This window comes from Ciconia boyciana, chromosome 1 (genome assembly GCF_034638445.1).
Source record: "Ciconia boyciana chromosome 1, ASM3463844v1, whole genome shotgun sequence".
In the NCBI taxonomy this organism is placed as follows: Eukaryota; Metazoa; Chordata; class Aves; order Ciconiiformes; family Ciconiidae; genus Ciconia; species Ciconia boyciana.
This window is the reverse complement of record NC_132934.1, coordinates 153,471,517-153,499,307: the sequence shown is the minus strand read 5'-3', so window position 1 is coordinate 153,499,307 and position 27,791 is coordinate 153,471,517. Positions and strand designations below refer to the sequence as shown.

The following is a 27,791-nucleotide window of genomic DNA, read 5'->3' as shown; positions in this document are numbered from 1 at the left end:
ATTGTTTGGGGTTTTTTTGTGATTAGCTCCTTGACCTACAATATAAGCATTTTGAGAAACTACAGGGGACTCCTGAAGTTTTTATTTTGGGTACAATACCATGGATGGCTTTTATGAACTTCATGAGATACCATAAATGGCTATTATAAACTGCATATTTTTTCTTTAAATAAAATCGAAGATATGATAATCTGTATGTAACTGTCAGTCTTAACATTATTTAAGCCTTTTCTTTCAAGTAGCTAGCATTTTTTTCTTACTTCTTGCAGAAAATGATTTTCTGCTTGTTTTTAAGTTTCAGAAATCAACCTACAGCATTTTCATGTCGGACTACTGGTATTGGAGGTTGATCCCGTGCAAAGAAACTGGAAGCTGCAACTGTTTTGCAACAGCCAACCAGTCTAATGAAGAGAAAGAAGAAGATACAAACCAGCAGGTTGTGGTGTCAGATATCATGCAGCTTGTGCGAGATAAGCAGGAGGTGCCAGAAAGCACAGCAGGTGAGAAAAATATAGTATATTTTGAAAATTGTCCAGCTCGCTGCCAAACTGTGTTAAGAGGAGGACTGATGGCTTTAAGAATTATAGCAATGGTGTCTCATCACTAGCAATGAGAGTAGGGCAGGGAGCCCAAATAAAGGAATAGCTGAGTATTCACTTAGAGGAGGGTGATGTCACCGCAAAAACAAACATGTAGTAGCAGCCAGTGAAGAGTGAAGACCTTTACTCGGGAGGACTGATGCTTATTCTAAGAAATTAAAATAATGCCATAAATTAATTGATTAGCAAAAAATAGTAATTCCAGAGAAACCTGACCTACCTTCTTACAGTTTTAAAATCATACTCTAGACTGCTGAGAAGCAAGTATAAAATACCTCTGCACCTTATCACATTGCTTTTGTTGCCATGGTCCATAAGCAGAAAACTGTAGTGAGTTCTAGTTTATAGTTACAGGCATTAAGAAAACATTTTTTTTTCCTGTATTATCTGATCTTATATTTACCCATGCAGGAGGCTGTTGCATTCATATATGAACTGTGTGATCTTTGCCTTGGTACTAGTGCAGGTGGACTGTAATTCTGTAATTTGATAAGCAGTTGCATCTGATAGCAATTGGTCTTTATTAACACATCTTCATTTCATTTTGTTAAATAAATTTTTAAAAAGCCTCCTAGCTAATTAAAAAATACCTACACATATTCATGCAAACCTTTCTAAGCTGGAAAGATGATCCAAAACCAGAAAGGTGAAATCCACTAAAATGCAGTTTTGCATTTAATATACAATTACAAGGCAGGATATGACTCCTTTGTAATAAAAGGAAAAAAAAAAAAAAGCTCATTCTTTCAGCCTGAATGAGCTAAGGATGTTGGTGCTACTACAGAATGATTAATATTCTGCTGTGGCTTAACAGGAAGTAGTTATTAGAGTAATAATTTTATTTGTGTACTAGTGAGGTCTCAGCCAGAATATGAGGGCAACAAGGAAAGATACAAAAAAACCCTGCAGAAATTCCAGAGGAGGATGTCACGATTGATCAGAGGTTTACAAAATAAGACTTCTGTGGAAATAAGGAGGGTGTATCCAGACTACAAGAGAAAACAGAAGGGAGAGCGCACATATTCTGACTTTCTAGTGGAGGTCCTTGTAAATTATGGAGGAAGGTGGACATCTGCTTGTTTTAATTTTCTTTTTGTCCATATCTAATAGAATAAGAACAAGAAAATGCAAACTTGATTTCTGCAGAGAAGATTTAGACCTAATTGTGGGGATTGTCAAGCAGACTACTTAAAGAGCTTGTGCAGTCTCTAGCCTATTCCTAATGAAATCTCAAGTGAAATGAACCACTGCTAGTGGTGAGGTAGGTGTATGTGATTCCATGTTAGTGCTTTGAGCTAGGCTAGGAGATTTCAAGAATTTTTTTTAGTATGTTGCTTCTGTGATGGAATAAGAAACAAACAAGTCCTGGGAAGGCAGGCCCGGAATATGAAGTCAGAGGAAAGGTAGTTCTGTCTTGTGTCATCTGGAGGATTTAAAATGGAAAATTGCTACTCTTCCTCTCCAGAAATTCAAGAGAGCTGTGTTAGATTCAGACTAAGGTGCGTGTGTATTCTCTGTTGATGTAACAGTGAATCAAAGGTTGACTGGTTGATCTACAAAGGAAGCTTGGTAAGCTGCACAGATCAGAACGAATGCAGTGAAGACGGACCGGGAACTGAGTGTATATACACACTTCATAGGCATGGGACTGCTTATAATAACCTGCACATACTTGGCTATGCTAATTTCACCTTTTAGCTGTGGCTGCTATCCTTCTGTCACTGAAGTCCATGTGAAAGGAACATGAGGTTTAGTGAAAGAAGTTCTGGACTAAGTTTCCTGGCCTGAGATGTAGCAGATTTTTCATTGAGGATTACTTCCATGCCTGGCTTCACAGCTGAATTGCAAGCCATTAATCAAAACTGAAAAGCGCCTGATAATAGTATTTATGCCTGGAAAAAGTGGGATGTAGTTTTCAAAAAAATGTATGTGTGTTTTCTTTTGACTAGAAGAAAAGAATAGCGTGTAGACAGGCAAAGGAGCTTTCCCAGAACTAGGTATGAGAAATTCAGTTGCAGATAATTTTCTGGTAAAGTTATTAAACTTTAAAACTAAATTCAGTATGAAAGCTCTTTCTGTGTCATACTGTTGCTAGTATCCGGAATTGAATGCATCATTGTGTTTGTGGCCATTTTACTGGGCTTTGATTTTTAACAAATTATTACTCTTAATTGATGCAATCTGCATGTTAATATTTTCTGACTTTGTCAAGGGACTGCTAAAAAGAGTCTGCTCTGAAGAGAACTACAGTGGCATAACATGGTGAATATTTAAAATCAGCAATTTGTATGTTGGGTATGTTGTGGGATAGCAGTTGTTTTGCTCTAGTTCTAATACTTGTTCAAGTACTTATTTCAGGAAAAGAAGCAAGTATTTTTGTGGTTGGTAAAGAAAGCCATAGTGCCTTGTTATGTGAAGCTATGCTTTATAGTCTTCTGGTGGGAAAAGGCAGAAAGAGAAGTGCTGCTGAGGAAAATAAACTCCAGCAATATTGTTGGAGTCTTTTCCCTTCTCAATTTTTGGCTTTTGTAAGCAAATGTGAGGGGTCTTAGTTTCTCATGCAGACTAATAATACTGTAGGATGGAGAGCATCTTGCTGCTCTTAGTTAAACCATATGTTGCTGTTGCTGAAGTTTTAACGCCTCTGTTCCCTCCCCCTCCCCAGGAACTCATCTGCTATGCTATTGATCCTATAGTAATAGTAATATTTTTACTGAAGTGTTTTCCTAGAAGTTATAATTAAGATCAGTTCTTCATTGCGTCTGTGAGTTTAACACACTTTTGCTGGAGAACATGTTGCATCTTGGAAGGCTTAAAAGCCTAGCTTGAAAGCAATAGATGAGAAGCATTCAAAATTCAGCATGAGGCAGAGCGCAACTGAGATAGAAGCATGATAACATTCGACCAACTTGTGTGTGCTATTGCCTTATTTCAAATTGTGTGTGTAATACATCCTTCCCCCTCTTGTCTTTAGAAGAGGCTGGAAAATGGCAAGATCATGGAGAAAGGATGGAGGCATGGAAGACAGTCATGAGTCTTTAAAAATAAATAAATAAAAAATTAAAAATCCAGTATTTCTATAATTTCTCAGTACCTGTTACATTGTTCTACCTGGTTGGGGTTGGACTTCAGGAGTGCTGTGCTTTGGGGTCTGTTTACATAACAACAAATTTTTTTTTTATTATTTTAATGAGGGTTTTCTGCTCTGGAGATGGTCCCCTTCAAACAGTTGACACCTTTTCTTTCTTTGTTTGATTTTTCCTTTTTTCAGTTCAGATCTGTTTGGAGTATAATCTTTTCACACAGGGTATTTTAGCCTCCTGCTATGATGCTGAAACAATAGGGAAGCAGAGGAAGCCTTTTGTGGTGTCCAGATTTGCTAGTGTGACGTTTTGGGAACTGTAATTGCTGACGTTGTAGCAAACAGCCATGAGGGTGCTACAGTCAAAGCTTTTACAAAAGTAAGGGGACTATCATGACTCTGCCCAGGTTTTGAGGAGTCCAAGGATACAGGTGACTGCTGACTGAAGTCTGAAGTCTCCTTGGTCCAAACTTACCTGAGAAGACATGCTTCATGAGTAGAAAAAATATTTTAAACCATTTTAAATTATAAAATGGTTGTCTTTTTACCATTTTACATGATTGCTAGGGTTTTTGCATGAGAAATTACAAGGCAGCTGAAAAGACAGCTGAGTGACTATGCCGTGTGCCAATTCTAACACTTGTAACAGTGCTGTAAAACACACCATCAGCTGTTGCACTCACAGGCACTTGAAATGCTCATCTGTTACATTCACGTGCTCTTGGGAAGAAATGTGCTTGGTATCATTTCAAAATGTTAAATTGCATTGTTTTCCATACATAAACACCTTTTAGGTACTGCTCAGTGGCATTACTGAAGCTGACAGTTTTGACTGAATTATATACCTACTACAACGTCACTGTCTGGAACAGTGTGTTCAGGTTACATTATCAAGACCACTGATGGCTCATCCCCTGCATCAGAGGGGGGAAAAAACTAACAACGTGCTGTCTCTTAAACACTTGTACATCCTGATAACTCCAGTTATACTCTGTGTTCAGAGTATAACTTCAGTTATACTCATTAGCCCCTCGCTTCGACTAGTCACAACTGTATAAATACAAGATTTCAGCAGTAATGTACAAGGGAAACATTGTAGGTGTTTATTATTATAATAATTATACTGTTTCAAATTAAATGACTTTCAGAAAAACAATAGCTAATGCTGTTTGGATCAAGTCCATTCTATTCCTTGATGTCTACAAATACAACCTTTTAAAAATCTTAACTAAAAAATAAGTAACATAAAATGATCTCTTAGAAGCTGCTTTTATTGGTAGCTAAGAGTGCCAGGATTAATCCAGTGCATTTTTGGGGAGAAGTCCTCCATTTATGCAATATATTTGGAAAGTTCCTTGATTCTTGGAGCTGCTTTATATTCTCCAAGAAGCTTTATCATGCTCAATATCTCACTAGAATTTTAATTTTAGTTTGCAAAGCTGTGTACATTACACCATACCTCAAGTAACAACATGATGAAAAACTTTTTTCAAGGGATTACTTATACCTGCTAGCTGTATTAATCTAGTTTATATGTAGAAAATGAGGCTATGAACGTCATACCAGCTATTTTTGATGAGCTTGTTTGCATACTCAAAAAAAAAAAAAAATTAAAATGTCAAGTTAAGACCAAAATTTGTGAGGCTGTTCAATATTTCTTCTGTGTTAGAATTCCATATGCAGCTGCGACAAGACCGCATTTTTCATGGGACTGACAACAGTGTGCTGTCATCTGATTGACATTGGTACATCTTCTGTGGAATGAAGATGGCATTATAGACTTCTCAGCCTGTCCGTGCAGATGCTAAATAGCCCATGATCTTTTTTGCCTTTCAAAACAAGCCAACTAGGGCAGGAGTCCCGAAGCTGTAATGCACAAGCCACTTAGTGATACACGGTCCAGCACAGAGCTGGGAGCTATTGCTGTCCCTGGTGGTATCTGTCATAATGCTCAAGGAGGGGGGACTTAGGATTTATTTTATTTTTTATGAACATAGAACTGGGATCACCATAACTGTTGGCAGAGAAAAGTATTTGTTTTGCTATATGCTTCACTTTGTCTGCTTGGTGGCAGTGGGTTGTCCCTAAAGGACTGGCTGGATTTTACTGTGGGGGCTTCTAAGTATATCTATGTGGAGCTTTCTGTTTGGTACTAGTAGTTTGATTGATGTGGAGTGCATGTCCAAGTAAGATATAGCAGATATTATGTGTGCACAGTTACCATTTCTCAGTGTTCGAGGCTATTTGCTTGCAGTGGAACTCAATTTTATAAATAAATGTCTTTACAGGCCTGTTCCTTTACTGGCTGCTGTAGGACTGGTATCAGTCTCAGCACGTGTTTACAAGCCAATGTTTTTATGTATTTGTTAGTTAAAAGAGCTGCTTTATATTCAAACTGGATTTCTACTGAAGGAATTTGGCAACTTCTTATGAGTTTAGCTTCTCAAAATGACACACATTTAAAGCTAATTGGAATAATCTTCTAACATCATGGAAAGGAGAACCTTTGCTTGGTAAACCTCATCTGTATTGTGTTGCTGCTTCAAGTAACAGAGCAATGAAATCCCAGCTTGATTAAAATCAGTAGGAGTCTTGTCAGGATTTTTGTCTTAAGACTTTTAAGCTATGCAGGTTAACCAGCCTCTTAAATTAAATTAATATTAAACAACTTACTCTCATTCCTTCTTTCCTGGGAATAACAGCAAATATGGAATATATAAAAATAACTTCTTGTTCAGCTAGCAGCATTCAGTTCAAGAAGTTAGAGCAGAAAAGCTCCATTAGTGTAAAAAGGCATTGCCAGCTAAAAATGAGTTATGGAGAGGTATTTCAGTAGTGTCAGCAATAAAATTCAGAGTGTGTGTATGTAAGTGTGCGCATATATATATGTCTGTAATTCAGTGCCACACTTAATGAATTTTCAGTTCAACTGCTGTTTGCTTTCCTGTCTGTGTGGCTATTTCATACAGTAACAGAGAAAGAATGCAGCTTTAAAAAAAAAAAAAAAAAAAAAAAGACATTTTCAGGAAACAGTGCTGCCTGACATTACTCTTAGCTTTTATTAAGTGCTAGTCATCTTCCCCCCTGCCCCTGGTTTGGTGTTTGGGGTTTTTTGTTTGTTTGTTTTCCAGGCCACTAAGATAAAGTTGAAGAACCTATGGTACCATCTGCAGCTCTAGTGAAGGCATGAAAGCATTTTTAATTTTTCTTCAAAGTCCCCTGAACCCAATTGGGAAAGAATTTAGGGAGATGTTCCAAGTACCGTGTGCTGCAGGGGCTTATACTGATCCATCATAACTGTTAATGGTGTATTAGGTGTACTGGAAATGCCTTTGCTGCATTGTTGCACTACTTTCTACTTTTTCCCTGTTTTCTGTCGTAACAAGCAGCTGAGCCACAGCATTTGTTATTTTTCACTTTCTATTCTCCCATTTCCTAGAGTGTCTTTTGCTTTTCGGAAAGAGTTTGGCTGGGTTCCTTGTTAGCTGTGAGATCACATGGACCTGGGAGGTATAGCTGGAGCTCTGCCAGCCTGACTGACTGCCGCCTTTGCTTGGAGAGCTCCTTCCCAAGGGAGAGGCAAACACCATTCATCTGTACAAAGCAGCAAGGACTTCTTAAGATTAAGTTAGGGGGAAGCTATACCTGTTTTGTTCTGTGTGGTGTTCAGAACACTTTCATGGTAAGGTGTGATGCTTGTAAACTGAAATTTAGAGTTTCCTCAAATAATGGTATTCTTATGTTGCAGAGGGAGGTATGAAATTATTCTCTAGCAACATTAAGCTAGTAAAAGTTAATACAACTTTATTGGGTTTATATATTTTAATATTATGTAGTTATAGATATCCTTTTGTTTATAATCTACTTGAAATATATAGCCATTTAATCAGAAGAGAAAGCAATAACATTTAGTTTATTATGAAAATTAATAGCTTTTGTGATACCTCTGAATGTAATGAATCTTTCTCTTTTCATTTAAATCGTGCTTCACTTTTCAGATATTCTCCATGTAGGATAAAACGTTAGATACTTGCTGAAACTAAAGTAGGAAAGCTTTGTCAATTCTGTTTAGTCCCTGACATGAGTACCTTTGTGCTTTTGGTGCCTCAGGTGGCTCCAAAGAAATTGGAAAAGTGCCTAAGCAGCAGTGTAATTGAAATTCAGGAGGGGTTACATGTCTAACCTGTTTAGGCATTCTGTAAATCCCACTTTTCTGCATCTGTAGGCAGTGGATATCTTTGTAAATCTGCTTGATTGTAATATCTAAACAGGAAAATACAAACTCTATTATAGAAACTGGCTTATTCTTCTGATAGGGTTGTGCATGACCTTAGACATCTCATGCCTCCGATGTGGTCCCCATGTAATGAAGAGCAGTCGCATGGCAAGTTTAGAATTCTTCCTTGCATGTTGCCTTCTCTGCTTCTGTAATGGCAGACTGCTTGCTGGATTTGGCACTCGCTCCTAAGGCCGCAAAGATGGAAAAGTTGTGAATGTAAACATTAGGTCTTGCATAGGTGCAATAGAAACCATCTGAGCTACAAGGTTTCACATGGTGCCTTAATATCATTTCAGCGTCACCTACACATCTGAGGGGTAAAAAGTGGTGGGTTAGATTGACTCACTGGCTTCCAGCTGGACCGTTTGTCATGGAAATGAATTGCTTTGCCTCTGTTCTAGCCAATACCCAGATTAGATGTTGAGTTCAGTTGTTGCCTCTGGCACTGAGGAATTACTCAAGGCTGTTTCATGCAAATGCACAGATTTGCTGGGGTTAATCAATGCACCCTCTTTGAGTGTTTAGAAAGTCAAACCATCACTACATAGGAGGAGGGAGCTTTGATAACAGAAATATTGGAAAATAATGAAATAAATTATTTAAGGTTTTTTTGCAAGTTTATTTTTGCATTTTGCTATAGCTACAACAGGTGTTTATGTCCACAAGTAAGGTGCATATAAATCTTCCTACCACTGAAAATAGACAGCTGTCTAGGAACTCCTTTTGTTCATTATTCACAGGTACAAACTGCAGACTAGATGCATACTGATATGTCTGGGTTTCTTTGCTGTTGAAAATTGTGCCGTTTTAGAGTTGACTAGAATTGGTTAAACAGCCAGCTGTCAAAGGAAAACCTTTTTCTCCAGCTAAAGATATTGTGTTTGTTTTAATTGCTAGAGGCTAAAGAGAGTTTGTGTAATTTGGATGTGCACTTTAAGTTACTTAGTGAGCAGTCTTATTTTTTTCAGCTCAGCTTATCAGATCTGCTTAAGCTTATTTGTTGATTATAAGGTACACTAGAAAAATTGTGATTCTTTAAAATTATTTATTGCACAATTAGATTATTGCTTGTAGTCTTAAAATGTAATCCAAACTAATTATTAAACAGATTAATATATTTTCCATTGACCATTATTAAACAACTTCTTATGTAGAGAGGAGTAGGGAAATAAATTTGATAATGCATCTGGAACCTGTCAATTTAAGCTTACTGCTGTCAAATTTGTGTGATCTGTTTTGCAAAGGCTTACCTGGGGAAATGTACTTTTGCTAATTACTAAGTGTGTGGAGGGAGGGAGGGAGGGAAGGCTCTCTGGTAGCCCTGCAGCACATGTGACTTCCATCCAAGAATCATCTAGGGGCATAACAGCTACTCTGAAAATGATGGATTGACTCAGTTTCTTTTAGGGAAAGCAGCAGTGGAAAATAAGATGTCTGGATTTAACTGCTGCCAAGGAGACATGTCCAAAAGGTGAAAGTTCCAGGGAAACCACATCAGTGTTGCTTCTGCTGAGGTTTCTGGGAGGTGGGGAGCAGGTCCTTGAAGAACCAGGTAGTCTTGCCAGCAGCTTCTCTTTCCAGTAAGGTGTGTGGTTACATGCATGACATTGTGTATGTGCAGAGAAGGTACTGGGAACCTTCGTAATGCTGTCAGGACTTGCCAAAAAATCCGACTGGAACAAGGCTGGTGGGCCTAAAGCAGAGTCCGTTCTCTTAATGCTGCCTGAAGTCCTCTTCACTAGCACTCTGTGTGCTGAGGAGAGGTTTTTTCCAGAAGTCCTGGAAGTTTCTTTTTCCACATAGGCAGGGCTTCCAGTCAGAGGAGTGGGGGGAAAAAAATACAGCAAAAATGCCCCATTACACATCTTAAGGAAGCTGGTTTACTTTTTTCCCCCTCCCTATTATTGATTATTTTGAGAAACACCTCTCATTTTAGAAGATACACTGTATGTTCTAGAACTATACTATATATAGGAATTTGATGTTCCATCTGTGTGCTGTAGTATGCTTTTGTATAATTCCAGCTCTGAGCAATAGTACGATGTGGTGTATCGTGTACCCTGACATATTTCATTCCACAGAAAGCATCTGTGCCTGCCCTTTTCACTGTTGCAAAACACATTTCTGTAGGAAGGCTATAAATGAGATTCTAGAAGGTATCAAAATGGCATACGTGTGCGCAGCCAGGACCGTCCCAAAGGGAGCAGCTGGGTTGCTTTCCCATTTTACTAACTGGTGTAGGTCCAGCAGGGCTGCTGGTCTGGCTTTGGTTCACTGCACTGCAAAGTAAGAGGCCCACCAGCAGCGCATGGGAGAGAACAGTGCCAATGTCTGGGGGACTTCGGTAGCGTTTAGATGCTTAAGTCCAAGAGGGTGTCCCTCATTCTCTTCATAATTCCTTCAGTAGTTTTTCTGGTGAGGATTGAGCTACCTGGGGTTGATGGGTCCCCATGACTTTGCCCAGAGCTGCTGCCTTCTTGAGAAGGCTGTCTGCAGTTTGTGTGTGCCATGCTCGTGAGCTGCTACGTGTGCCCAGTATACACCTTGCTGAGCTTCTCGAAAAGTAGGATGGTCAGCTTTGTGCAGGCTGGATAAAGAGGTGTTGTGGTTCCCGACATACATCGTAGTGAAGTGGTTGGAGCACTTGCCCAGAAAAAGTGTGCTGTTAGGTTTCCTCTTCAGCTTAGAGGGCTTGGTGGATGCCCAGCTGACCAGCTGCCAGGCTCTTGCTGGGTGAAGACCCTGTCTTGAAGGAGTCAAGATTCACTAGACCAGAGAGGGTGGTAGCAAAGGGAAACTTGGTTCTCTGCTGACTGAGGCCCTAACTTGTAAAATGGGAGTCTGGAGTTTTGCTCTCTGTTTCCAGTAGCATTTATACATCTAATAAATAATCACTGGATATATGATGCATAATCAGTGCTTGGAGGGGATCCTGTTCTCATCTGATTGCATTTAAAATGAAGGAATTGTGTAGATGTTGAAAGCCCAGCAGGGGCTGTTATTGTGGACACAGATCATGATGTGTGCCTTTCAGCAGGCAGATGAAACACCAGTCTCTGCAGAAGGGTAGAAAGAGGGATGAAAATGAGCTACCCCTCTGTTGTTGTCTTTGGCTTGCTTAGATGGAGCCAGCCAGAAATGTGGATTATCCTGTGTCCCTCTCACAAGGCCTCAATTCTTCTTGTGCTCCACTTAGGGAATTTAGATCCCGGTAGATTCCATTATGGAAGGCAAATGCTGGGTGTCATTAGGCCAAAGTCCTTTGGGATTCTTGTTCTTAGCATTTAATAGGTCCACATGTGACATCTTGTTCTCTGTGAAATTTTGAAGAACTTCTGGTTGGTCTGATCTGTCTGGTTATTAATCACTGCTGTGAGGTTGTTTGTTTGTTTGTTTTAATCTGTGTAATTGTTTAACAAAGAGGGAAAATAGATTTAAAGAGCAAAAAGGTGTATAATAAACCTCGTCATTGCATGAACTTGAAGATTGTTGGAATACTTTTACTGGCAGAGTTCCTGTCAACTGGTTCTGTTAGCCCAGTGTATCTAATATTCCAAGAAGATGTAATATAAATATGTTGTCTCCAAATGGCAACCAGAAGTCACTGCTATTCTGTAATCCATCTTTTTGTTGAGTTTGTTTTCCTTTTGGAGGGGGTCAGTAGAGAGCAAATGCATATTTAAAAGTTTTGTTCTTTTCAGTTCTGGTTTCGCAGTGACTGGGATGCAAAAGTATGCAGACATAGATGCTGTAAGTATTTTCTGCTACTGTGCCTGGCCGTTTAATCTCTCTTAAGAAGTTGAATCTTGCCCTTCCATGCCCAGTAGATGTTGCTGTTGAATCAATAACCCCGAAGGAGGACGAGGAGAATAAAGCTTTCAGAGCTCAGAAGGTATGGTAAATATTCCAGTATCTTATCCAGAGAAAAGAGGTCTAATTAAAAAAAAAAAAAATGCAGTGCTCATAGTGTTTTCATTTATATATATATCAGCCTGAGAATCTGCAGTATAAGTGAGAAGCAAGCATTGTGTGTGTAACTTTGAATTATAGGTTTGATGTCCTGTGGAAGAACTGCAGGGAAAGTGGATTTTCTACCCTGCATCTCCATTATGGTTTTACTAAATATTTATATTTTGTACTCTCATCCTAAGAAGCATAAATCATGTCAGTCATGATGATATCTGTATCACAATACAATTTTGCAAAGTTATGCCATATGGTAAGAATAGGCATTTCTGTAGCCTCTCCAAGTAAGCATTGTTCCTGGGAAGCTGAGGTCTTGACAAGTTGTTGGAGCACCTTTCAGGATGAGAACTCATGACACAGGGTGGGTTTTGCATGCTTTTATCAAAGGAGACAAAGCAGGGGAGGCAGGTCACTTCGGGAGAGGAAACTGAAAGAGGAAAACACTTAAAGGTGGCATGCTTCCTTTAGCAACACCTGTTCAGTAAGATTATGTGTAGAGAAGGCTCTTTTTTTTTTTTTAATTTTATTTTTTAAATGCAGTCTGGTCTCCTAACAGAGTTTGAGGAATAGTTTGCTATTGATTAGAAAAAATGTGTTAATAAAATAGTGAGTAAACAAGTAATCTCACTGCTGAATTTTCTTTCCCTGTTATATGGGAAAACATCTGCAGCTATTGGTTTCCTTGGAAACAAATTCACTGCAAAAAAACTCAATGCACTGCACTGAGCCTGTCAACTTTACTGCATTTCAGAAGAGTTTAATATGCACACTTGGACCTTTTTACGACATTTGTTTCTCAAATGCTGTGTCATTTACACTGTTCTCACATAAAACACCTGATCAAAGGAGACGTGTGACATGCTTTGGATTTTGGACAGAACAACAAGAAAGGTTGGTATTTAAAAGCCTAAATATGGAGACTCTGTGTGTGTGTGTATATTTACTTACAGACAGCATCTAGTTTTCTGAACCCTTTTAAAATCTTGCCTTTTGGAGTTCAGTGCTGTTGTGTGCATATTGTTGCAGTCTTAGCTGTTTTTTGGAGTTGGAGATCAGAGAACTGCTGAAAGGAATTGCTGGTACATTTGCCTCATAATAGGATTTTGGCAGGATGTTGGTTTTATTTGTAGTTTAATTAATTCAATATGGGATACATGTATGTGTTCTCACAGATTAGTATTTTTGTTCTGGCTGTGAGAGGAGTATGATTTCATATATTGTGTTAGAAGATTGTAGTGATGCTTATGATTAGCTTCAACTGTTCAAGCCAAAACCAAATCTGTGCAACAGTGTGGTTGTGTAATTATATCAGGAAGAATTAATTTAAAACTTACTTGCATTATTGTACTTAACAGAAAGAGAAGTTCTGTTAAGCAAGTATTGCATAGGAATTAGATTTTTTTTTTTTGGCAGGTACGTTTAACGTAGCTTCATGTGTATACCTGGGTCACAAGTGCATGAGGTAGAAGTCACATTTGTGATAGTCTTTCCATTAGTAAAATGGTTTCCCATATATATTGGAAAAATAACATAGTACTGAGAAGACTACGCTGTATAGAAAACACTTTTAACACATGTTGACAAAACATTGGCTGTAGCTTGTCAAATATGATAGAGACATCTGGCAGTGATTTCATGGTGGATTGCTTGCTAAAATAGGCTTTAAAATATTTCATAAACTCCTTTTCCTCTAAAAGGAGGCAGCTGTTCACATTAAATTATCTATAAGTTTAGTCACTAGACCCTCTGCATTTGAGATTTTATTCATGAGTATTAAACAACCTTTGAATCTGAGACCTTACTGTGTTCTCCCCACAGATAATGTTGCCTGTCATTGCTGAGGTATATCTTTTTAAAGAGTCCCCTCTCTAGAAAGGACTTGAAGTGAAGTTTTCACGGACTTTCTTTTTCTACTATTTGCTTTGGATGCTCTAAGTTACTAGTATTACATTAGAATGGTCCGTGTGCTCTGTGTATACAAACTGAGCCTATTTGGGGATTGGGGAGGTGGGGAGAGCAGGCAGATACTGTCTTTTCCATGAGAAGCTAGTCTTTAGTTTTAAATACTCTTTTGCAAATGTCAGGGGGAGAGGAAGGAAAAGGATAGAAGTAGAGTGAAATAATTATTTGTATGTCAGCTGTTATTCATGATCTATCTTCCGAATCCTATCCTATCCCTCCTTGTTGCCTCTACACGTTTAAAAACCTAGAAAATTAATACAAAAATATTTATTCTATTGTAAAGCAAACAGTGCAGTTCCTTGAACAGCATGCTGCCTAATCCCATGAAAACAATAAAATTAAAGTTAAATCATTTAATAACATAACTACTTCTACTTTTTGAGAGCTGTTTGCCTGCAACCCATTACCACACCACTGCTAATTACTCTACAAGACATCCCATTCACACATACATGTGACAGTGAAGAGAAATCTGGTATTTAGAAAGATGAAGTAGGGTAGCAGGTTTTTACAGGTAACATTGTGTTACGGAAAGCTTTTGGATAGTTAAAGAATATCTGACTTCTGTATTTGATAACATCATTTCAAACATTATTTGCTAGGTTGTTTATGCATTTCTTTGGTTTTACCCAGTAGAGCCTTCCAGCCAAAGTTACTTAGTGATTTTTACTTTTGTAGCAGGTGATCCTAGCAATGGCAGATCCAGCTGTACTAATAACCACAGATGCAAAAGTGACTATTTCCTTAATGCCTGTTTGTTTCTCTAAAGGGTTGGTCAAGATCTTGAAGGAAGTAAATGGCTCTTAGGGGGATGCTAATGCAGATCAGTCTCTAGGGACCAGAGACTTTGCCTTTTATATGTGTTGGTGTTGTATAGCTAGTTTCAAGTCAGGCCTTCCAGTGCATGGTATCTGGCATCCTCAAGCCTCCTCTATATGCCACCCTTTGGAATTGCAGCTTTTAAATTATATTTCATAATTGTAGCCTCCCTGTTCTCCCTGCTGCTCGCCTGTGCTCTGCTGATGCATTGACAGTATTCGTCTCTGAAAATGCTCTTCCTCTTGGGTACACAGCTGGGGATGGTGAAGAGGATCAAAATGTTCTCCTTCAGAGACCCAGGCATTGCCATGAAGTATAAAGGAACATGATTGGAGACTGGTCCATTATACATCTGCTACCTTGGAAAGGGGCATATGGTACCATAAGTCTTTCTTTCCTTGAAGTCCTTTCCAGGCCTAACACCCTGACAATAATAATGCAGAAGCATTGTATGTTATGACAAATATATGACCACGTACAATGAAATAGTGTGAGATGCTGTGGTTTTTGCCTGACACATTCATGTATTTTTCCTTTACTTTCTTGGAAATTTTTGTGTACATCTGAATTTTTTTAAGTCATCATTTTTTTTTAATGTTGTAAATAACATCTGACTGGAGCTGAACCAAAACCAGCATTGTAGGTATGTCCTTTGAATCAGCACATCCAAGTTGTACAACTGTGTTTCAGCAGGCATTCAGCTACTGAGCTTTTGAGGGAACTCTGTGCTACTGTTCAATCTTGATGTGGTAGTTACATCTGATGAATAAACGCAGATGGGTAAATGGCAGAAGTGCGGGACAGGGCGGCACTGACGTTCTGATGAGTCTCGAGGGGGAAGCTGTCAGCTGAAGGAGTGAGTCATTTTCAGCCTGTTGAAACTGGTCTTGTAAAGAGAACAACTCTGAGAGCAAAACTTTGCAGAAAGAAACTTGAAGAACTTGAGAAATGGCAAGAGTATAGAACCTGAAATTTTGTGGAAAACTCATTTCAAACAATTTCAAACTTCGTTTAGGTCTTGTAAAACATGACATGACTCAATGGACAACAGAATACAGTGGAAGAACAGCATGATTACAAAACAACTGTTGAGAATTCCAGCAGTGAAAATATTTTGATGCACCAGTTGGTGCATCCTGGAGGTTATTAGTTACCAATAACTGTGCAGCTGACCTGACAGCATTGGATAGTGTTAGAAACAAACATGTGTCATGAGTTAGAATAAGAAATGGTGTACTGTGTGCTCTGGGGATGAGTGTCTCTGTGACCCTGTCCCTCTGTGTTAATCTTCGTGGATTTTTGGAGCCAGCTCTTGGTTGTGGTTGAGATTGACTCAACTCAAAAGATGTTTTTTAAAATATCCAGATGTTATAAAGGTTAAAAAAAGTATTTGAAATTGAAGCCCATGCAACTTCTTATGTGTAATAGATGGTTTCTCAAAAAACACCTTTTTACTGCATTTTAAAGGCAAAGAAAGTCAAAATAAACACCATTGCATTAAACTTGTCACTGACAAAAGAATCCTTGTTATGGCTTGGAAATAGCTGTAAGAGTGAAGGAGGGAAAATAAGAAAAAGCAACAGCAGTACATAATCAAAATAACAAGGAAATGTATAAGTGCACGCTTACATTTTTCTTTCAAAAGCAGTAACTATTCAGGACCATGGTCCTTCAAGAGAACTAACAGCAACGCTTTCAGAAGCCTATTAAACCAAAATTCAATCATTCTGTTACAAGAAAGCATAAAATGGTACAATGTAAAGATATGCCTGTGATAGTCTTTGTATGTAGTCTTTACATATGTCTTACATATGTAAAGATATGCTTCTTTACAATGTAAAGAAGCCTGGATGACATTTTCCTTTCTGACAGCTTTACCATAATGAAGGCAGAGAAACTATACATTGAAGAGCTGTCATTTTCCCTCATCTAGTGAGGTATCATGCAGACCACCTCCCAATAAAGGTCCGTTTAATTTGGCTGGTTTGGGATTTAGTGTCTTCTGTGAAGACTATTAAATGGAAAAAATTATGGGATCTGAAAATGTTCACCATTTCATATTCTAATTAAAAAAACCCCACAAATCATTGTGAACTGGATGTAGTGATTTTCGCTTGTCAAGAAATGAAAAAGTTGTAATTGTCTGCAAAAGCCTTTTTTTTTTTTTTTTTTTTTTCCCCTGCCTGGAATCTCCTGCCACTTTTGATGAGGTCTGACCTGGTCTTTCTCTCTTGTATTAAGCATCTGTCAACACAAATAACCAGACTAAGAAAATAATGCTCTTTTATTTACAGAGGATTGTATGCAACAAATAGATGGGGGAATCGGCCTGTTAAGGAAACATACACAGAGAAGTTTTCAAGCTCTGTTGTGAAAGACACAAAGGCACCATTGAAGGACCCGTGGTGAGGGCGAGTGTTCTGCAGCAAGACTAAGATCTTGTTCGGGGTTTGGCCTCTTTGGCTGCAGGCTAAATACACTTGTGGTTGTTGGAAATTATTTTCCTATTCCTGGATACTTTTTGAGACTTCTTAAATTTTCCTGTTTTGCATCAAGACAAAGCCAAATCCTTTAACAGTGCTTGGGGTGCAGTCCAGGAGGGGGAGGCCAGCAGCTAGGGCAGAATAGTAAGTAGCCTTGGGGAGTCATGTCTGCTGGAGGTGGGCAGCTCATCCAGACCAATCACAAACTGCATTTTCCTATGTCCTCAGTGCGTTCCCCAAGTATTGCACTATTTCCTTTTCTGGAAAGGGAAAAGCTTTCTGTCACCCTAAAGCTCCAGTGGATGCTACATTTTGAAAGACATAAAAGTGGAAAAGGGCAGTCAAATTTTAAGATACATCCCATTAAGAAAAAGTTCAAATTGAAGTTGACATTGTTCTACTCTGTCCTTTATCTGTGATAAAACTTGTCAGCCTGTTCCTCAGGGGTAAGCACTTCAGTTTTATTCTGTGCAATCAAATTGAATGGTCCTGGAAATACCCTACTTTTTTATTCTGAATACTTTTTAGATTGCTGATTCTATGTGAAATTAACAAGTGTAAGTGACAGTTTAATATCACATTTTGTTACTGAGTAATTTCCTGAGAATGTTTTAAATCAGCCCTAACTCTTGAATGGTAGACCTGCTAAACTTTGTGTATGGCCAGTTCTTTTGAAATAGTGATTTTTACAAAGTGTGGCATGTAATAAAATTTGGACTTTTCTTAATACTCCAAATCTGAACACACACAAAAAGGAACTGATTTAAAGTCTAATACTTTTTAGGAGACCTCAAATGTTTGAGCTTTAAAAAAATATTGGACTGACTTTTTTGGGGGGGAGAAATTAATTTTACGACTCTTCACCCTGTATTTCTTTTGAAAAGAAAACCACCCTGACAAGAGAAAACAAAAGATGCGTTTTCTGGATCGATTTCATTTCTGCATTTAAATACAAAACACTAACTCTGGCGGAGAATATGACTATGACATCTCTGCATCCAAACTCTACCATCTATTTAATCATCATAGTACCTTTCAATATCTGCTCTTCCAAAACAAGAGCTCCCCGATTTCCTCTTTTTTTCTGTGTTTAAAGTACTGTGATTTCATGTTTTTTAGGGGTTGGAGTACAGTTTCCCTTGTGTGGCCTTTCCTTTAATTATGCATACCTCTGGAAGCATCCCAAGGAAGAAAATAAGAGTGATATACTTAATTTCTTTCCATATTATTTCTGTTTGCAGCAAGTTCTTTCCCCGCTCACCTGCATGCTTCCCATCTTCGGTCTTCCTAACTTCCTACAGAAAGTGCTTCCTTCATCTATAAAGACATCTCAGTAAACTTAGAAAGGTAGGGTCTTACTTGGCGTTGCACTGGCGAAAAGGCAACATTCATTCATTGCCATGCCTGCTTTTAGAGGAGTGCAGCTGCTGGCACATCTGGGTAGTTTAGCTTCTCAAACTGGAGAGGGATAAAGGGCTGGAGCAGCCCTCAGCTGATCAGGGGCAGTTGGAGGTGTTACACTAAATAAACTCTTTCAAGGCTGTTGGCTCTGCAGTGATTTCTTAATTCCATGTGGCAAAAGAGGAGGATGAAGAAGAAAACTGAATGAAGCAGTTACTGGGAAACTTGGCGCTCTTTAGAAACACAGATCAGTGGAAGAGATTCAAATGACATTTCATTCATTTGCTTCATACAAGCAAAGGAGGCTGGGGAAGAATAAGACGCTGCCTGTTATGCTAGGAAGCATTGAAACCCTTGATCTGGTCAATCATTTTAAGTTCATTCAGGCTGAAGAGCCTAATGACAAAACTTCACAGAAGTATGAGGAATGCTGCTCTCCTGTAAAACTGAGATATGGGATATGAAAGAAGTGAGTTATGGAAGAGTTAGTGGCTAAGCTAAACTTTAAGAACTAATCTTGGATTATTATTTTTTTTAAGGAGAGACTAGATTGCAATTGATAAGGGGGAAAGAAAGATGTTTAGGGAAGAAGACTGAAAGTACTGGGAGCTGGACTGTAGCAAGACTGGGCTGAATTGGGGAAGAGGCCACCAAATAGAAATGAGTATGTTCTATTTCATCCATCTTCTACTACTTCTCAGCCATGGGCCTGAGCAATAATGGAAAGGAAGGGGGGCACCCATGTAGAAAGAGGGTGAGGGGGATGCTTTTCCCTTACTGCTGAGTACTTGGTCTGGGTACCACCTTGGCCTGGTCCCTGTGTGTGGCTAACACACATCCCAGACAAGGGAGTGTGGAGAGAGGCTGCTAGGCCTTTTTTTCTGTATGGCACTTACTTTCTCAAAGGAAAATACTATTGAGGTTGGTCTGACACTGAGGACTCAATAGAGATTCAGTAAATTAATGGATTAGTGAAACAAGGCATAGTTTTGGTGGAATTTCTCTATTAAATGCTCCTGCACATCTGAAGGCTTCTTTAGTCTGTGTTCCTGTATGAACCTTACCCATACTCTGGCTTTGTACAAGTGTTTGAGTGTCAAGTTTTTAAGAAAAGACTTTTACTTTTTTTTTTCCTTCCTGCATGTATTTGCAGGGTAATGACTTGTACAATGTGAAGTTTTCTGTATTCCTTGAGATTGTGAATCTAGGAACAATTTCTCCTTGTGAAAGAGTGTTGTGTTGCCAGAAACAGAATGCTGCCATCTCTGCTTATGAATCCCAGTTTCAAATCCCAGATGCTTTACATAATAAAGCCTAACTGGGCTGATTACCAAGAGAACTCAGTCATTCAGAAAAATAAAAGGGAAAAATCCTTTTGCTTCATGAAGGAACAACTGGTGCCAAGAGGAGGTTGAAATGTTAAAAATGCATTTTCTGTTTGGATCTTTCATATCAACTGTGCTGTCTCCCCTTTCTTTCCCCTTTTATTTAAGGCTGGGGATCAGTATTGCTCTTGTGCAGTGGATGTATGTGGAAGTTTTTTGTAGGACCTGTGAGGACCTAGATTATGAAAACCACGTTCAATGGGTCTTTTCCCACTCTGCAGGAGCCCAGCTTAGGTAAGTCTTTCTGGCCACGTCTGCAGTGTCTTAGGACAGCGGTGGTGCCATGGATGCCTGTAGCTTTGTTGCTTACACAGTCTATAGAGTTTTGTGGCATGTGATGTTGGGGCCATCCAGGAAAGAGCGCAGCTGACTTGCCTGCCTGATGTTGGCCATGTGGTATCACTGGAAAGCAGTATGGGATGTTTGGCAGAGGATTCAGCTGCATAGGCATAACCATCCCTATGCTCTGCCTGTTCCCTTTGCAGCAAGCGATGTGGTAGGGCCCATGCAACCTGTATGTGTTTTAATTTCTTGTAGTCTTACTTTATATTCTATAAATAGTATTTCTTCCACTGCAGCTGCTCTCAGGCTTTAGAGAAACTAAGCTCCTGTGGGTTAAAATGGAAGCCCTCTTGTGGATTAATAATTGAATAAAAAACAAGAAATGGAGAGGTGCTGTAGGTGGTCAGTTTTCTGTGGGTGGAGGGGAGTTACTGGTGGAGTAAAGCAGGGACTTCTGCAGGAGCTTCAGCTATTCAGCATAATCCCAAATGAGCAGGAAATAGAAAGGAAGCGTGGAAAGACACTTCAAAATTTGCAAATATGTGAAATTATTCAAAATAGTCAAATTCAGTGCTGAATGCAAGCAGCTGGAGGATAAATTGGTGATGCCAAGTCACTGAGCAGTAGAGTTGGTGAAATTAAGTGTTTGTACAGTGATACATGTGAGAAAAGACAACACTATTCCCTAAGCTAGCTGTACCCTCAGTAAGAGACCTTGACTGATCGTGGGTAGTTCCCTGAAAACAGCAGCAGCTCAGTGGGCACCCAGTGTTGGTCCAAAAGGCAAACAGAGCATTAAAAACCGCTGAGAGGGAAACCGAGAACAACAAAATCCTTATGTCACTGTGTAATCTCTGCTGTGCCTGTTTCTTGAATACCATGTCCAGTTTTGTTCACTTTGTTAGAGTAGAATTAGGGTACGCAGAGGCATGGCAAAGGCGGTCAGAGGTATGGGGTTGCTTTTGTACAAATAGGAAATAATTAGTGTAGGAAACTTTATGTCTGGAAAAAAGGCAATTGGAGGGGACATAATATCACCTTCAGCAGAGGTCTGTATAGTCATGAATGGGTTGGGGAAGTGAATAGAGAGTGTTTATTTCCTGGTTTTTTTTCCACTGCTTCACAAAAGGCAATCTGGGGCACCCAGAAAAATTTCAGGAAGGTAGTTTAAAAAAAGCAGTTTTTCACACAGCACATCATTAAATTTTGGAACTCACTGATGAATGATATCGTGGAGATCAAAGTAAAGTGAGCAGAGAAATCTTTGGGTATATTGTTGCAACTATCTCTTGCTCAGGCAAAACTCATTACATGATTTTATGTTAATGACTTAAGGTTACTGCTTTGGCTCCTCACATGAGAGGATAGTTGTATGGTACTTCTGGAATGTTTTCAAAATACCTACAATTTTTTGAAAAACTAGGTAATGCTTTTTGGCTGGAGCTGTTTGAAAATAAGAGGGGTTTAATGTTGCTGTGTTTTAACAGGCTTTGCTGGAGACCACAGCTAAAAACAGAGCAAAGTAGAATACTGAAGGAAAAAAATAATGTGGTTGTAGCTCTCAAACCCAGTAGAAGTTTAGAAGAAAATCACTACAAATCTGCAGAAATCAGGTCAAATATTACATCCATGGGGCCCTAGAGGTTGACTGATTAAATTCCGTACTACATTTTCTCCTTGCTTGTTATCTTCGCAGGTTCACTGAAAGAAGTAGGAGTACAGGCCATTTGACAAAAATGTTTTCACTGCATTTAAACATCTTAAGACAGAAATTAAAGGACATCTGTTCCTCAAATTTCTTTGTGAAAGTATTTCTACACGGTGCTATACTTCAATATGAATTCCTCTGCAGCAGGGACTTGCCTGGGACTACTGAAGATTTTTTTTGCTAGTGATAATACATTAGCAGAAGTTAAAAATCAGAATCCTAGAAGCAGCTTGCATTTTTCAGTTAAAAAAAAATAATTAAAAATAATCACATTTTAAATGAAAAATGAAAACATTTCCTACTGTTTTTACAGACTCTCAGTGCTAGAACTGGACAGCAATCCTTTCACACTCGAATTTTAATTTAGCATGAGATATGTGGGGCTGAAATGGCAGGTTTAACTCCCTGATATGACCATTGTGATGACCTGCAGAGTTGTCGGGGGTCAGGTACAAACTTCAAGAGAGTGAAAATTGCAATAGTTAGTTCCTGAGCTATACTGACGCTGATATTTTCAGGACTGTTTTGATTCCCTAGGTAGCTCATGGTAAGGTACTGGTTTGATTTTTGTTGCAAGGAGGCTCAGTTGGCTCCTCTTGTTAAGACTTGATTTTAAGTAGTTTAAGGTCTTGTTTCTTTACTCTTACTCAAGGATATTCAGAAACCATGGATGATTTGGTTCAGTTCCAGTTTCAAACCAGCAGGGATCCTAATCCCTCATTCTGTAGTTAAGTATATTGAAAATACTGTATCTCTCTTTCCTTCAATAGCGAAACTGCGCCTAAGCTTGTTACTGAACCACTCCAGGCAAGGCTGCCTGATCTCCATGAATGAACGTGATTAAACAAGTAAATTATTAATAAAAAAGAACAGTTTAAGGTAAAACTAACTTTTAGTCCAGCTGACTGAAACCTTTCGCTTTGATGCTCTGCTTGTGCCTTGCATGTTTTGAATTTGTTTGAAGGTGTACAAAGTATATATAAAGTGGTGATGTTGGTATAACTGAGGTTTAACTAGCATATTAGAGTTCTGCATTCATTTTGCACAAGCATAAATAGATATTATGTGCATGTGATCCTGAAAGTTGACTGGCTGATGTGATAAAATTCATCAGTACACTTATGTCTTGCTTTTCATTCGTTATTTCACTGAGAAAACACCATGGAAAGATGGACCTTGTGATATATGGGAGGCTTAAGCAGTTTGCTGATTCTCCAAGGAAAATGTGAAATTGTTATTGAATTGAGGCAGGACACTCAAGGAAGGCTGGGATTGAACTAGTGTCTTCCATTGCAGTAGGTGCTTATGAATGAATACGCCTCTGGCACCTCTTGCTGCACTGGGAAATAGCGTAATCTTACAAGTGAACTTTGCTGTTCTGCATGCGCTAAAATGTCTTAGGCCTCTAACTTGCTGCAGTCAGCAAGTCCCATTGACTTCCTGACATCTGGAGTTTCTCCCTGGGCTGCCTTTGGACACCGTGTTCTGTCCCACAGCCTCAGCTATCCATACGCACCTGCAGACTTGCACGCCTGTTCTAGTTCCTTTGCTCCTGGTTGACCACCTGAATGGCCAGAGCCTGACCTGGTAATCGTGGTCTTGCTGCAGATCACGTGTTCCTTTGCAAAAATGCAATCATAAATAGCAGTCAGAAAAACTAAATACTTTTTCCATATCAAGTCCCTGTAGGTGCTGTATTTCTATCATAATACTTTGTCATGCAAAAGCTTGACTGAAGACTTAATTTTTTCATTTCTATTAATATAGAAATGAAAATATATATGACTAGTCATATATAATACATGGAGCTGCTGTAGGCTTGTCATACTTAGAGTGGAAATAATGTGAGACTTTTAAATATCATCTCAATGAATTTTATTGACAGAGGAAGCCCAGACAGATTGATGAGTCCTCTTAAAATTTTTTTTTTTTAGTTCATGCCCTCCAATATAATAACATTATATTGTTGAGAGTTATGAACAAGTCATTAAAGATATCCATATATGTTCCTGAGAAGGATGCTGCTTTTTGCCTGCTGTATGTAATCTGTAGAAAAGAATCTTTGTCCTAAATAACACAGCGCAGTCCTTTTAAGTGTACAGAAAAACATCCCTTTTTCTTTTAGCCATAGATAACCATTTATTTATTATAATGGCTAAAATATAAAAGGACATAACTAAACCAACAGGATGATTAGAAGACTGGCAGAATTCAGCTGACCATCATCAAAAACATGCCAGTAATGAGATTTAGTAGGCATCAAGATAATCTTGAAAAAGGAAAGTGTTACAAGCCTCCTAGTTTGAAATTTGTAAAACAGTCTGTATAAAAGCACTGAAAATCAGTTACGAGGAGCAGTTGTACAGAGAGGCATTGTATGGCTTTCAGTCTTGTAGGATTTTCTATATCCGTAAAGTTTTCCAGTGGTGGTGTATGCTCTATAGCAAATGGAAGTTTACTGGCTATTAGGCTTGCTTTTCCTAGTTACCTCCTACAGCAGTTCTCTTGTATATACTCCATATGCCGTGTGGGGCCCACAGATCCTGACTCTTCCCTTTGCTTAAGGTGGTAGTACAGATTTCGTGGAAATCTGGATTTCGTGGTGTTACGGAGACTGCTGTGACACAACATTTAAGCAGTCAAGCTCCTCCAAATAGTCCAGAAGATGGCTGTGGCTATTTCAATGTTTAAAGGAAATTTGAATTCCTCAGCCTTCAAGAATGGCCATTTCAAACCAAACGTGAAGGCATCGTGCGGGCCGGTCAGAGCGGAATAGCCTTGGTGTTGTCAGCGGGAAGGCATTTGCCTCCACAGCTACTCACCCTGCAGCAAACTGGCAAGAAGGTAGAAAGGAGGCTAGCATTCACGTAAACGTGAGGATGGGGCTTTCTGCGAGCTCCGGCAGCTCGCCGTTCCCTCGCCGCGCTGTCGATTCAGCGCAGCCCTTCCCAGCACTCGCTGCAGGCTGGGAGAGACTGGCGATACGTCGGCTAATCAAGGCTTCGCATTAATTCTGGCATTTGAGGACTCCACTGCGGGCAAACCCATATGCAGAGGAGGGGAGTGAAGTTTGAAGCGGTCCTGCTGTCATTAACATTCACGGCTCTGGCTTCAAGCAGCGCCTGCCTCACCCAGGCACTGCCAGGAGGGAACGTGGGCTCCTGCCTTCCTTTGTGCCGAGGAGGATCCGTGTGGAGTAATTGAAATGCAGGGCTGCAAAGCACTGCTGTAGTGGTCTGGTTTGGGGGTTCCCCCCCTCCCCTTCATTCTTGGAGCAGGGGGAGCATGTTTGCTGTGGATTCTTTTTGTTTTATCAGAGAATGAGATGCTGGCTGAAAATTGAAGAAATGGCCCTAGAAGAATTGATGCAAAGATTAAATGCGGTTTCCCAGTGCGCTGGTAGGAGGAGCTGCTGGTCTTAAATAATGTGTTGTGTGGATGCTGTTAGTGATTTTGTAGGATTTACAGAAAATCCTGGTAATCTGACTAGCATTCTTTATGCATGCTCGCATTAATAGGAAAGAAAACGTTAAGAGCTTTTGTCACCAGGTTAAACTTTTGTTTATATTATCACTAATCTACATTTTTAGTGCTTAGATATTCATGAGGCAAGCTTTAGAAGGTGCTCTTGAATAGTTTGGGGTAGCTGCTCACCCAGTCAAATACTCTAAATGGATCTTGATTCCTTTTTTATCTCTGACTCAGCTGTAGCTAAGAAGTGGGGGGAATTACAGATTTGTTTTGTGGATCGGGTTTAATATGAAAAGCCCGGCTAACTGTAAGGCACTGCAGCCAGTATTTTGGGTGGGTCTAAATTGCACTTTCATGAGAATGAAGAGTTGAATGCATTAATCGTGGTAAATGTAGTTTTACATCTGTATGGATTAAAAATTGCAGCAGATCTGCTAAAACGGTTTTAGCACTGTAGAAAGTTTATTATGATTTCTGAGAGATTTTCTTATTTTCTTGAAAATGTAAATTCTTATGTGTTCAAAACTAGAACTGAACAGTAGTGTACAATAAGCTGATCTGTGATTAGATCTAGGAGTGTTTTCCTGGCTGTTGCTCATGCAGAGATGTAAACGTATTTCAGAATAAAAAGTTACCTGGAAAGAGAAGAGATGTGGTTTTTGCATCCTTTGAAACTGTTTCTTTTGCCCTTTATTCTTAGTCTGCTGACAGATGTCAGAAGTCTTGCATCTTCTTGTCATCTGAGGCAAACCAGCGGTTTGCTGATACAGAATATTTAAGGTATTATTCATTGCAGTATCAAAACTTGGAATTTTGCTTCCCATTTCCCTGGTCCTCTGTTTCCTAAGGGTGACTTTTTCAGCTTTTTCAGTTTCCATGTGTTACAAGGAGGTTATTAGCAAGATGGCTGATGCTGTAGTCCAATGAACAGATAGATTACATGACAAATGTGGAATGGACAGGTTAGCTGCATTAGTTTTCCTGGATAAGGGAAGTAGGTATTTTACCTTCTCAGTAACATTTTTTTTGGGGGGGAAAGCAAGACTTAATCTGATGAGAACAAGCATTAAATTACAAGTAAAGGTCACCATCCATACTCTTTTCACCTTCCTTGTTTTTCCTATGCACTTTTCCCCTGATTATCTTTCTATTTTCAAAACATGCCTTTATTAAATGCTTGGATATTTGTTTTATTGCCTGTTGTGATTTTCTGAATGTTTAAGTAAGAAGAAAGGCAGCCTGATATTTGCTAGGGCATACTGTCTTTTGCAGTTTATTTTAATAATTCATACATTGTTTTTTCCACTCCCTTAAAATTGTTGCTGTAGTTTTTCTGAGGCAAGATACATTTTAACAATGTGTAGTAGAATTGGTAGGGAATATGGGAGCCTTTCCGTCCTGAAATGAAGTAGAAGGAGCCTCCAGACTGGCAGCAGGCTTGCTGGTTTGCCTGTGACCACCACCTGGCTCTCGGCTGTGCAGATGTAGGTACACTGTGACCTTCATGTAAGCCAGCAGCGGCTCCGAGTGCTGTTTTCACACTTACCAGCAGGCTCTGACTGTGTGCTGATATTTAGCTTGCTAAACTTGCATGTTTTTTTTTAAAAAAGAAGCTGGTAACTTTACTGCCAATTTCATGTTCATGGGGTTTAGCTGGTCCTTCTCCTCCCCCTTCTCTTTCTGCCTCTCCGTAATCCCTGTGCAGGTATTCCCAAGACAAAGGCACCTCTTTTCTACAGCCAGTGGTTGTATTTATAGGTGACTGTTTCAGTTTTCCTTTTTGCTTTTTTCCGTACTCCTGCCCTGGTCCTTTCAGGTTGCTTAGACCGTTTCTCTGTTGCTCTCTCCCATTCTTGTGCTATACTCTGTCCTTGGGTCAAATTATCTACTGTCTGGCTTCACAGCAGTCTTTCTGTTGACTCAGAAACCTTTTGTAAGCAGAGTTTTCCTTAACAGCCCAAGATCATGTGCAGGATTTTTCCAAGCCCATTTTTCAATAGCTCCCTGCTCAGGAGTAATTGAAATTCAAAGGTTTCCCTGGCTGCCCCATAGTGCAGCTCTCCACCTTCAGGCATCAAGGGATTTTCTCCTTTGTAGGGCCTGAGGAAAAAGACTATTCCTCTTCCTTCGCTTGTTTTTCTCCTTCTCCTGTTAAGCAGGCTGAGATTCGTCCCAGGTAGTTTTAAGCACCTAAGTCAGAAGAGGAATTCCCCTAAAATCCATGTGCTCTGAAAGGAGAGAAGGAGGCACATGCAGAAGGGAAGTCATTCTACCTTCTGAGGTGCACTTGTCCTTCCCTTGACAAGGCAGGGGGGAGAAGCCAGCTCCTAACCTAGCATCTCCACAATGCCTAA

At 39.4% G+C, this 27,791-nt stretch overlaps 1 protein-coding gene across 4 annotated transcripts in view; it reads left to right on the top strand.

Moving 5' to 3' along the window:
* Positions 1-307: 307 nt before the first annotated feature.
* MCF2L (MCF.2 cell line derived transforming sequence like) overlaps positions 308-27,791 on the top strand; it is a 154,611-nt gene continuing 127,127 nt past the window's right edge. For 3 of the 4 annotated variants that reach the window (XM_072853556.1, XM_072853548.1, XM_072853539.1), the window contains exon 1: positions 323-500. In XM_072853556.1, the coding sequence (XP_072709657.1) occupies positions 323-500 (178 nt within the window). Of the gene's footprint in view, positions 501-27,791 lie in introns of all 4 variants that reach the window. The other variant, XM_072853575.1, reaches the window with a different exon arrangement.